Consider the following 13621-nt stretch of genomic DNA (forward strand, 5'->3'; position numbering starts at 1 on the left):
TTTTTCTAAAATTTCGTATATTTTAACTTTTGCTTTTTTTATTTTTTTTTTATTTTTATACTTATTTGCGCATATAATATTCTATACACAGTTATATACATATGTATGTACATATGTACTTATTCGTTCACATCAATTTTATATATTCGAATTATTTTCCATAAAAAGAAAATTTTTATTTTCCATTTCCATAATATATGGACTTGGAACGATGTTATAATTACAATTTTAATTTCTATTTTCGTTTGATTCTGCACTAAAAATAATCTCTTGCCAAATTAAAAGAACAGCGATTAATTAATATGCGGGCAAAGGCATGGCCAAGGAGCTTTAGATTCTGTGGGATAATGGAGGAGATTTTGATGCACCTACTCGATGAGTATAGAGCGTTGATCCAAATGAGAAGGGAGACTCTGAATGGTTATGTCCTGGAAGAAAGAGGAATATAAATTCTTTAAAAATAATTTCGGTCATACAAATACGTGCCTTCATCTTGCATTTACTAAAAATATCTTCCATACGATTTCCATGTATTTACTATAAAAATACCAAATATGCCATATGACCATTATGTAAAATAGTTATATGAACAATTAGTTTGAGCACAGAAAGTATATGTATTGTGAAAAATTTTAAAAATTATAACCATCACAATAAATTGGAGAAACACTGTTGCGGCCCGTATATATTTATACCCAATCTTAAATATAAGATGAATATAATATATACATATGCGTATGTATGTATGTACACCTCTAAAATTCCTTTTCTTATTTTTTTCATATAATTATTGTAAGGTGGATTTAGCAGTTTTTTTTTATTTTATTTCTTTATTTATTTTTATCTACTTTTATTTTTTAAAGTTGTAACTCAGTAACCCAGAGAATGAATAATAATAATGGCCATGATGACGATGAGAATTTGAGATTTTCCTTTTTTTTCTCGTTGTTTCTTATTTTATTTTATTTTGTTTTGTAATTTTTAAACTCGTTACAGTCACTTAGTTCACGTTTATGTCGTCTTATTATATAAATATTATGGTACTGAAACCAAATTAGATAATAGATATTATAGATATATTTAAATAGCAGAAAAATATACAATTAAGATGACAAATAGTTAAACCATAAAGAAATTTATGCATTCGTATATGAAACGTATTTATATTCGAATATTGTTGTAAAGTACTTACATACTTGCAATAATAAATATTTTGCGGTATTTAATACACTATGTACATAATTATACAAACAAATGTATTAGATATGTAGTTTGTATGTTATGAAAAACAAAAAATAAATCACAATGGTTTGACGACGAAGGCGCATTTGTAAGTACTCTAAATCTAAAAAAAAAATTTGAGTTTTGATTTTTTTAGTAAAAATTTTTTCATTTAGTTTAATTTCAGTCTCAATTACGTTTAAATGTTAATCGTATTGTTTGTGTTCGGTTGAAGTGCAAAAAAAAATATTTTTTATTACTCGTAATAATAATTTTGTCGGTATCTGCCTGTTTGCAACATAGCATATTAGATTTGATTTAATATTGATTGTCAAAATAATTAGTTATAAATAGGTGTCATTAATGTAACGAAAATATGTCAATAAATAGATGTCGCAGCGGTTTATTTCAAAAGATTTTTAACAAATTCATTTTAATTTAAAATGAACTTAAAATTATGGAAAAAAAGTAAAAATTGATGTGTGTGGAAAGATAAAAATAAAAAATAAAAAATTTATAAAATTGTTTGATTGAATATCATTAAAAGGAAAAATTAAAAATTCAAAAAATTTTAATACAAAAAAAAAGTAATTATTGAATTTAATTAAAATTGAATACACTGGTTTTTACAAGATTAATACTCTTACATACTAGATTAAATAGGCTGAATTAAAACTGTGTAAAATTAAATGCTTTAAAAGCATCTACATGTAAAGAAATAAATTTGCATTAAATTTGTCATTATTTTGTTGTTAATTTCGTAATACAAAATAAAAGGAATATTTTATTAATTACTATACAAATAGAAATATCATGTAAGTTGATTGCATATAATTATTTTTTTCTATTGAGAAGAAGTGCAAAAAATTTAAGTAAGCTATAGTACTAAATCACGGTGCAAATCAAATTTGGGCAATTCTTTAAGGCAGTATTTTTAATAATTTTTTATAGTTCACTCAACATATTTCATATTTTCACATAATTCATATTGATTGAAATGTGCTAAATTAGAACGTAAAAATTTAGTATAAACGATATTGGTATAATTTTGGTTATTGGCTTTATATTTCTGAATACTTAAAATATTTACTTTACATCGTAAAATAGTACTTATAGTACTTATCCGATGACATAAAATACCGTTTTTCTCCGAAATTATTTTTGTTAACATATTATTACTCTTACTTTTTGGAAACAATGTAGTGATGACCAAATATAATTGAAAATCAAGTTCAGTGAATATGAAGGCTGGACAATATTGAATATTAAAATAATTTGTCAACTATAAAATCTTATATAATTTAATATGCAATAAATTAGGACACAAAGTTCATAATATTATATAACATAGTTGTACTTATAGAGGAAGGAAGCATCTTGCACCATTTAATTGGACCTAATAGAATCAAAGAACAAACTTCCCTAATGAATCAATATTTTTTATTTTTATCCAACTTTATCTATCTTATTCCGTTTTAACAAAATATATAAGGAATTTTGTAATTTAATATTAGTTTTTTTTTTTCAATTAAAATAAAAAAGTTTAAATCTTGTAAACTACATTATTATAATTTTTGGTAATTGAGTATTATGTACGTTGAATTGTACACAAATTTAATTTTAAGCTTAATTAATTAAGTCACACAATGTAATTATTTGTGTACAATTTACGGTTTTTGCTCACTTAATACTCAATTACCAAATAATAATGACTTTTAATATTGTATTTGAAATGCACACCTGTTACAATATACTAAACATACATATACATACATGCATGTTTATAGCTGCATAACTTGTGCAGTATCATGTTTTAATTATGATAACTTATTATGTACTTTTTTTAATGTAGGTACTCAATTTCTAAAAGTAAAAGAAATAAGAATGTATACTCACTGTTTGTGTATTGCATTTTATAGTTATAATGTTTCATTCACATATAGGATGCACAAACTTGTACGAATTCAACAATTTTAACATAAATCCAATAATATACTTAAATGAATCAAAACAATAGGAAGTTATAATATAAACTCCAACAATCCCAATAGTGTTCTCCTACCTAATTCAGAATTTTTAATTTCTCTTACTTAATGTCGCCCGGTTTAGAAAACTTCAATTCATGTGGATTATAAAGTTCTCTTTCTAGCAAACAATACTTGTATTAAAGAAGTTTAATTAAGTATCTCTAAAGTATATGTATATATATGTATATTATGTATTTTTGTTAGAAAGAAATATGATGCTGACATGTAAGCGTCACAAAATTAATTTATTTCATTTTCTTATAAACTTACATCTTATTCAAAGTTAAGCATGTGTATTACGTGCCTACATATGTATGTACATATACGTATGTATGTATTTAAAAATACATTATATATGTTAATATACTAACATGTGTGTTTACATTATGTAAAACTGTGTTTTTTAATTTAAGCTTTTCTGTCGGAAAAAGCAAAAAAAAAAAATTGCGTGCTATCACTTTTCTATGACAATTTTATTATTTATAAAAATGCGGTAAAGATTACAAGGAAATTAAATTTGTTATATAATTGATATTATATATTAAATAATTATTAAAAATATTTTAATAAATTTTTTGATTGACATACTTATTATTTATTTTACAATATTAAGATGACAGAAAATAAAAAATTTGAAATAATTTTAGAAATGAAAAGTAATGGTAATTTCCATAAATAATGAATAAAAATAATTATGTGGAAGAGATTTACATATATTAAAAGAAAATAGAAAAATTTGAAATCCAGAATTTTGTTAAATGAATCACTATGTTACGTAAAAACTTCATTAAATTAAAAACTGCATTACTCTTTTATTAAGAGAGTAATGCATTACTGCATTACTCTCTTTCTTACAGTAAACTCTTTTATTATAAAACGAGTAAATTCTATTCATTTTATTCTATTATTGTCTATATTTTTGATTAATTTAGGTAAAGATATTTTTGAAAATGTAGTACAAATGGAAAATTTGCAAAATTACAAAAAAAAGACATTAAATGGTAGACATTTTAATTTTTGAGAGTATTGGTTATTATTAAATTCTAATCGAAATATGAACACTAATTAATAAATAACAAAAATAATTATTGTTATTAAACAATGTTATCTTTCATTTTGCGATAATTTTATATTTTAAAATCTAAAAACAATTAAGGTATTAACAAAAACTCCTATAGAGAATTTTTGAATTTTTAAGCTAATCTTTCTTTAATTTATTAATCACATGCACATACATACATATTGTTATATTTTGTATCTATATAAATTCATACACGTAAAATTAAATTATTCCATAAAATAGATTTATTCATTATATTGCTTTTGTAATAATTCTTAATGTTTTAAAAGGTTTCTTTTCATGATCACTGAAATCTAATTTTTAAATAATCTTAAATTTTAATATTAATTTATTAAAAGAGGAAGTAACCTTACCTCTTATATGTAATATTAACTTCATTTAATTAGAGCATTGCTATAACTATTTTAAATTGCCGAATATTTTGAATTATTCGGCAACTTAACGTATATTGCATTCAAATCAATTTACATTTATTTCAAAGTTTGCAAATATGTAAATATGAAGTAGAATGGAATAGCACCACAACTCGCTTATTTCCAAATAGACTTAATAATACAAAAATTTTTTTCAATAGCGTTACATTTATTGTAATCGGATAACGGAAACTAAGTTTGGTTATCGGTTAACGTCACTAAGTTCGATGCATTTTTCGATGTGATATTAACCCGATTCTACTGCATACTGTATATACAGATTAAAATGTATTTTATGCGATGATCAAACTGTGTATTTTGTATTTTTCACTAAATTAACAATAAAAACATTTATACATATACACTTATTAAATGAAAAAAAAAAATTCAGTAATTACCCTTTATCTTATCAATTATCCGTCCGGATTTTAAAATTCAATTCTCTTATAACTGTTAAAAAAAGCTTTACGATATACGATAAAATAATAAAATTGAATAATTTAAAATAAATATTATTTATGGTTAAGTGTGATATAAACTGAAATAGAATTTTTTAATAATTATAGCGTCAATTTTTCATTTATTTTTTATTTTTTATTTTCATTATTTTTGTAATTTCTTACTAAAAAGAAAACAAAAAAAAAAAATAAATCAATTTTCCCAAAGATGGATTGACATTTTGCTTTTTTTTTCTTGCATTCTAACTTTTAAAAAAAATAGAATTTAAAATGTATACCATTACATTTTTAGATTTTGAAGTAGAAAAACGCGTTTTAATTTCAAATTCCGCGCGATTAAATTTTTATTTATTTGAAGTTTTTCTTTTATTTTTTTTTATTGTTAATACACAAAATTGTGAATAAGTCTTAACTTTTTAAACATATTATATAAAATAAAAGAAATAGTCTTAAAAAAAAGTTTTAATTAAAAAAAAAATAAAAAGGAATTGAAAATTTTGTTTTTAAAATAAATTTTGAAAAGATTCCCTCCAAAAGTGTATGAAAATAATAAAAAAAAAAATTGTATATGTTTTGGTTTTGAATAAATAAATATTGTTATATTTTGTTTTGAATATTTCTACATTATAATAACAAAATCTTTATTAATAATTTAATTCAAATTCAAAAAACGTTCACATATAAAGTGTTTACATATTTAAATTAAAATAATACAGATTATGCACATAAATGAATAATAAATATTATAGAAAAATCTCGTTTGACTAAATAAGGTAAAATATGATATGGTAAAATATATAAAATATATTAATAATAATTTTCTTTTTAGTTCAATTTAAATTTTTATTTCATAAAAAAATAGTAAATATTTCTCGAAATTTAAACATTTTTCGGGTTCAGTATTTAATTGAAAGCAATAGGACTATGTTACACCAACACCTTTTAAAATTTATTTGATAAATTAATTTCTGTTAAAAAAAGAATGAACACACTAATGAACTATACTAATAAAATACCGAAAAAGCAAAAGTAAAACTTGTTGGCATAATGGGGCCCTGGTTTTAAAAATTTTGTATAATAAATGCCATAAATTATGTTTCGCGTGACGATTTGACTAAGTGTCAACTTATCCAGAATCTACTTTATGTGGCAATTCAAATCGTATTACTGACCAAGTCAAACTTTTACAATTCCCTTGCGTATATTATTAAACATGGAACGGAATTTCTAATGAATTAGATCAAAACTAGATAGTATAAGCATATCGTTTACCAAATAAGAAAAATTATCTGATTAATAATGCTCTTGGTGTATTTATGCTACATCTTAAAATTTAGGTTTCGAGAGCAATCAATTACTCACATCCATTTACATATATTTATTTCTAAAAAAATGGATTTATGTCTAGCGGTAATAGTAATTTTTCGAAATAAGATCTTTAAATTTATATATGTATAATAATTTGAACTAAGTTGGTGCAGTTATTATGTATATATATTTCTATGCACACAATATATGTGCATAGTGAGCATAACATTGTAATTTATAATTGAAATTTAATAGAATTTCTTTATTTGGTTTTAACAACAGCATGAAATAGCATTTAGCAACTTTGTTATTTTTTATTGATCAGGTATTACCAAAGTTAATTCACATATAGCAATTTTTTTAATGTTAAATTATAAGAAAACAGAATAAAAAAAAAATACATAACAATTTTAATTTTTTTTTTGTATCATTTGATCAATAAATTTTTATAAAATTCAATGATAATAAATTTATTTTATTTCATTCATGATTTAATATTATTAATAAAATTATTGATTTTTGTAGAACATATGTGTTTGTTATGCTAATTATTTTAAATCTTAACTTATCAATTCATATTTTAATTTTATACAATAACTTAATAAATTTAATTTTGATTTTAACTTATAAAATTATTTATAATTATCTTTTGAATCGATTCGTACGATTATCGTTATCTAATCTTTAAAAGATTTTTTTTTATATAAAAATGTTCATGTTAATTCAAATAACCTAAATCAGTTCAAGTAATCTGAAATATTTTATATACAATAAAATTAGCCTTTATGTCTGAAATGTGTTTAGTGAAAGCGCTTATATACAATTTCAATTTGTATTAATTAGTATACATTGCCTGACTAAAAAATTAGAACCACTAATAAAGATTTTAATGTTTTAATTCTTACAATAATTAATGTTCTAATTCAATCGTAATTAAAATTTGTCTAAAAGATTTATTTAATATTTAAAATAAAAATAATTTTTGTCTCAACATAGTTCATTGCAAGATCTTCTTTGAGAAAGGAAAATGCACATTTTGTAAAAGAAAACCTGTGAAATTTCAAAACCTTTTCTATTTTCTTATAATTAATAAAAGATTTGGTTTTTCGTTTAAATATACATAATATCTTAAATGTAATACAAACCACAAATTAAATATTTATTTTTATATTTATATATTTAAGCACATTGCAAAATATACTATGTATAGGTACAACATAGTTTTACTTAATTACTCTTTACCATAAAAGAAAACTTAAATTTTTAATTATATCATTTTCAAAAATTTGTAATATGCAGTTTAATTTCAATAAAAATAAATTAATTTAAATTAAGACCTTTCCAAATATGAAGATTTTTAACACGATTTTTATTAACGAATAAGTAAACATTAAATTATTTTGTAATTTATTTAATTTTGGAAATAGTTAAACTTATGTTGCTATTAGATTTGTGAGCTCTTTATATATTGGTATAAAAAATATAAGTATTATTTTAAATAAATATTTATAAATAACAAAAAATTTCATTTGTTATTGACATTTTAAGGCATTCTGTTGGATTCAATTTTTAATCCGTTTATTTGGAGTCTCTTGTTTTAAAAGATCTATAGGCACTTACATTGAGAAACTATAAATTAGTGTCTTTAAACAAGCAAAATTAAAATAATGCTTTAAAAAATAAATAATATATGCTAATATTAATTAAATAACTTATACTAACATAAATTGTTTTTTTTCCTAATTTAAAATTTTAATTGATATTTCATTCAAAATCAAAGTACCTACATAAAACTGCATTTCTTTTTAACAATATATTAATAAAATTGAGTTTCTAATATAAAATTTTAATTTGTTTTCAGGTTTTGTAATTTATTACTTTAAATTAATTTTTAATTACTATAATAAAAACTCAAATATAATTATTTTATGGGGTCATTTAACTGAAAACCAATGTTCTTTTTTTAAAGTTTTTAAAAGGAAAATATTTTATTTTAACCAATATTTTTATTTCCGTATTTGGTATATTAATTTAACAACCTGATTCAATACGTCCTTGCAATGTCTTATTATTTTTCTTTATTTTTCAACTTTCTGTTTATATACATAATTATATAAAAATACTTCTGGGACTTATTTCGTTATTAAAATAAATTTGTTTTTTTCTATGTTCAACTGAAATAATCAATCAGAAATTTTTAAGATATTTCAGTTAATTCGTTTAAATTATTTTTTTAAATATGTAGCTAAATAAATAGAGAATTTGTTTTACAAGAGTACATAAACGAACAATGAACAAAACATGAAAATTAAATTATCATGAATGAAACATTATATAAATTGTACTATTACACATCATGAATTACCATTGATTAACACTATGGTATATATATTAAGTATTAAGTAAATATAATACTATCATGGGCATTGTTTTTAAAATTCCTTTATTTTGGGATATATCTATACTTTTTGGTTGAAATTTCTTAAAGATTCTTAAAGATCAAATGGTTTTATATATCACTGAAATAATTAAATATTAAACGGAACCTAGTGGCATTATTAAAAATTGAAAAGATAATTGCGATAATTAAGAAATAACTGTGGATATGTAATTAAAATAATAGTTGTTAAAATATTGTGTGTATTAATGTTATTTATAATTATTTCAAAATGAACTTGTAGAAATTTAACTTATTTGATTTATTAAAAAAAAACGCAGCAAAACGAAGTAGAAATAAAATTTTTTGGCAATTGTTGAATTATTCAAAACTCTACGCACATTTAAATAAGAAAATTTATGCAAATTAGCTTTATTAAAATATTAATGATGTTTGAAAATGAAAATATTTTCAAATAATTACAAGATTTTTCAATTAAACTCATTTTTATTCTCTAGAAATGGATTTGTTAAGACATATAAGAAACCTAGTATGATATATTTTTTATAATAATATGTATTTATCTTCTTATAGCCTGAATATTATAAAGACGCACCACATTTTCATCCAGTTGATGATGGTCCAGAGTATCGCCTTGAAATACCAAGTGCTAAATTAGATTTTACTGGTACATATTCAGTGATTGCAACGAATTGCCATGGGCAAGCTAAAGCTATAATTTCTCTTCAAATATATGCAAAAGGTAAGTAAAATTAAAACTATATTTATTTGTCGAAAAAAAAAACTATTTCAATTACATACTCTCATACTTTATACCTAATTATTAACTATACTATAAATGTATAAAAGAAATTAAAAAATTTAGTCATTTATAGTTAAAAGCCATGCTAAATTTTGTTTAAAAATAATTATATTGAAAAGTTTAAAACTTAAAATTTATTCGTCCATATAGATTTTTTTTAATTTCGGAAAAACAACATCTTTCCAATAATCTTCGGCGTGGCTTAATAAACTTGCAACCATTTCCATATCTGCTTGTACCCAAACATAATGCAGTGCACCATTTGTATCAAATGATGGACTTAAAACACAATACAGAGCTTTTGTAACATTTGCCAAATACATTTGGATTTGAATTTGTGCCATATATTTAGGTGCAATAGTTTCCTTCCCAACTAAATATTTTTCGAATTCTTCATCCGTTTTTGGTGCTTTAATTTCAACAACATGATCATCAGTTACACCGTCTGGTGACGCACAAATATACGGATAACTTTCACTTAACAGTAAACCGCATTTTCTATACAATTTATTTTCTAATTTTTCAGTCTGCTTCAATATGAAACGTTTATGTTCTTTTAATTGTTTTTTTTCTTCAATGTTCCATTCACGATTTTGACACAATATAGAATCAATAATGGCTTCATCTTGACTTACATCAATTCGAGTTGAAATTCGATGCATTAATGAACATCTTATGCGCCCATATTGAGTTTCCATCCAAATTGGTTTTTTATAATTATCAATTGATACTTCGGATAATTTTTCAAATGCTTCACTTCCCTGACTTTCCATATGAAAAACAAATGATTTAAAGTCTTTTACATAATGATTCGCATTATCAAGCATTGTATGATGGATATAGATTGGTTCAAATTCATCTATCGATGGGCGGCAATGTTTATATAAGGCCGACTCAGTAAGTCCTATGCGTTCCATTTCATCTAAAACATTTTTTAAGAATAAATCTCCATCTTCTTCTGTGAAATCTTCAATTTCCTCATTTTCCAATATACTTTCATCCATAAAGATTTGCTTTATTTGTACTGCAGGAAGATACTGATCGTCGTCCATAACATCAGTGGATTCAATTACTTCTTCGTTATCTTTATCAGAAGACCAATACACTTTGTATTCTTTATCTGCGGACCTCCTGTGAACCCAAAACAAAAATGATATGGCATGCTCACACGGACCTAAAATTTTTTTAAACTTCTTTTGAATTTCTCTTATTTAAATATGTTCATTCTTGTTCATCTTACCTGTTTCTTGATTACATTCCTCACATTTAGCGCTCGTTACCTCATTTTTATTTTCATTCAAAATTAAAAATACTTGAAATTTTTCTTCTATATCTTCCGGGTTAAAATATGTTCCTTTTAGTTCACATAAATTTTTTGTTCTTTTTACTTGAACAAAATCCACTTTGAATTTTCTTTCATCTAATTTATCCCTAAAAATATTTAAAAACTATTTGTTTATGTGCTCATTTTATTTTTGTATAAGTAGGCAAGTACTTACTTCGTTGTAACTGGCTTCAATCCTTTATCCGCCAATTTTGTTACATAAGTTACAATCATTTCACTTGATATTTTTGGTAATGTTTCAGTATCAGCTTTGCTGAATCCTTTTTCTAGTATAGTTTCCATTTTATATCTATTTTTAAAAATTATGTATTTGTTTATTTCATAAAAAAAAAAATTCAATCGCTTTCTTTCTACGCTGTGTTGGTTATGTTTAGTTTTACAAAAAAAAATGAAAGCAAGTGTCTAAATTTAGATGCTAGGCAGATGCGCGTCATTTGTCAACGTCAACTAAACGGGCGTCGTTTTATTTTTAGAAGTTGATATGGCAGCACTGAAATTTTAAGATTTAATATTTTGTTTCAATTATAAAAAATTTCAAATTTTTTTTTTTTATTTTTGAAATACATAATATTATATTTACATACATATGTATTTAACTTGAAATACATACTTTTAAGACACTTTTCCACTAAAACATCTGAAAAAAAAAACGAAATAAAACAGCCTATAAAAACATGTATAAATTTAGTATTTAAAAGCTAAAAGCCGGCGTAGCGCTAGCTAAGCAGTCGGCTGGTTACTTATATATTACTTCAGCCGTTTTATGTTACGATTGCTTTTCGAATACAAAAATTTGTGAGTTCAAAGAGTTCAAAGATGGAATTACTGTTTGTAAATTTACATTACGATATGGAAGAAATAAGTTTTTGATCAGGCATTCAATTGTAGTACAAATGCCTCTGTAGTAATGCAAGCAGATTAGCTGTGTTATTCTGTTGACTGAACTAAATTAAATCTAAATATGTCTGAAACAAAACAACGGTAAATACATTGTATGTTAAAAAAGTATATTGGCTCGATCTTACATTTGATCAGTGAAAAAACATTTCTATTTGATGGGATTATGATATTCCCAAAATTAATTAAGGAAAATAAGGCATATTTTAAATTTGCAATTTTATTTTTGAAGAATACCTTATTCGAAATTTCTATAAAGTTATTTGTGACCATTTATACCATGTGATTCTATCTTTTCAGATATATCAAAACCAATGGACAAGGCATCTATTAAACATGGGTAAGTTTGGCTTAGTAGTTTTGGTACATCTCTTTATTAATTGCTTATATTTTGATTTTTAGCAATGTTGAAACAATACCAACTTTTGAAAGGCGTTTACAGGATATGAGATGTTGTGATGGAGATGCAATCACATTAGAATGTAATGTTCATGCTGTTCCTGAACCAATAATTATTTGGGAGAAAGATGGTAGAGTTCTATCAAGTACTTGTAAAGACTTTGAAATGAGATATGATGGTGAAAAGGCTACATTATCCATATTGCGTGTCTATCCAGAAGATGAAGGAGAATATACTTGTATTGCTAAAAATAATATTGGTAGATCATTTTCTTCAGCTTGTGTTCTAGTTGATGTACCTGAAGAAAAAGAAAATATGTTAAGTAAACAATTACATAGACCTTCAGGGTTCTTATCAACAACCTCAACTCCAAGATCAACACCAAGAGCTACTCCGATTCGCAATGTATCACCATTAAGATTATCGTATCGTGCTACAAGTATTGATTTATCAACAGAACGTAGACGTTTTGCTGCGCCGAAATTCTATGCTATTCCAAATGGAAGAGTTGTTGAAGAAGGTGATACGGTTGAGTTTCAATGTGCTATCGCAGGTCATCCAATGCCATGGGCGACATGGGATAAGGATGGAATGATAGTTGCACAAACATCAAGAATAATTATAAAAGAGCGTGATGATTTAAGATTTTTAGAAATTGAAGATGTTAATTTTGATGATGCTGGTCTTTATCGAGTTACATTAGAAAATGATTTTGGACGAGTTGAAGCTACAGCTCGACTCGATGTGATAGCAAAACCACGTCCTGATAGATCAAAATCAACACGCGCGGTTCGTAGCAGTTCAAGATCACGCAGTGGTTTCCATATGTCAAGAAGAATAATGGGTCCATCAACACAAATTGGTGGTCGTTTAGCGTTGGCAAGTGCATTCCGTGGATCTTCAGTACCTTCATCAAAATATTATCATAATGGAGATGAAGTAGAAGAATCCAACAGAATACATTTCGAAGTAATTGATAATTACACACATTCTTTAATAATTGATAATGTTGATAAATCAGACGAAGGCATTTACACATGTATAGCCCAAAATGAAGATGGTATAATAAGTACGACAACTTCAGTTGCATTTTATGATCATAATAATGACATTCCGGAAACTGAACCAATTATATTAAAGCAATTACCAAAACAAATTCGAACAATTGAAGGTCAAATAACTGATTTAAGTTTTGAAATCGAAAGTTTTGAACCATATTCATATATATGGTATAGAAATGACGAAATGCTCTTAAATAATGATGAATTTAG

The 13621-nt window shown here is 24.0% G+C and overlaps 2 protein-coding genes across 4 annotated transcripts in view; one reads left to right on the forward strand and one right to left on the reverse strand.

Moving 5' to 3' along the window:
- The window catches only part of LOC129607486 (myosin light chain kinase, smooth muscle), a 108145-nt gene that overhangs the window by 71806 nt on the left and 22718 nt on the right, over positions 1 to 13621 (forward strand). For 2 of the 3 annotated variants that reach the window (XM_055518515.1, XM_055518514.1), the window contains 3 exons: positions 9480 to 9648; positions 12251 to 12290; positions 12353 to 13621. In XM_055518515.1, coding sequence (XP_055374490.1) covers positions 9480 to 9648; positions 12251 to 12290; positions 12353 to 13621 — 1478 coding nt within the window. Of the gene's footprint in view, positions 1 to 1533; positions 2037 to 9479; positions 9649 to 12250; positions 12291 to 12352 lie in introns of those variants that run through there. The other variant, XM_055518513.1, reaches the window with a different exon arrangement.
- LOC129607487 (uncharacterized) lies at positions 9670 to 11415 on the reverse strand. The gene is made up of 3 exons (XM_055518516.1): positions 11208 to 11415; positions 10949 to 11139; positions 9670 to 10882 (listed from the first exon to the last, which is right to left on the reverse strand). Exons 1-3 carry the CDS (start codon positions 11333 to 11335, stop codon positions 9843 to 9845), a joined length of 1359 nt encoding a protein of 452 aa, XP_055374491.1. The 5' UTR covers positions 11336 to 11415; the 3' UTR covers positions 9670 to 9842.

Source organism: Condylostylus longicornis, unplaced genomic scaffold (genome assembly GCF_029603195.1).
Source record: "Condylostylus longicornis isolate FDR11 unplaced genomic scaffold, ASM2960319v2 ptg000027l, whole genome shotgun sequence".
Classification (NCBI taxonomy): domain Eukaryota; kingdom Metazoa; phylum Arthropoda; class Insecta; order Diptera; family Dolichopodidae; genus Condylostylus; species Condylostylus longicornis.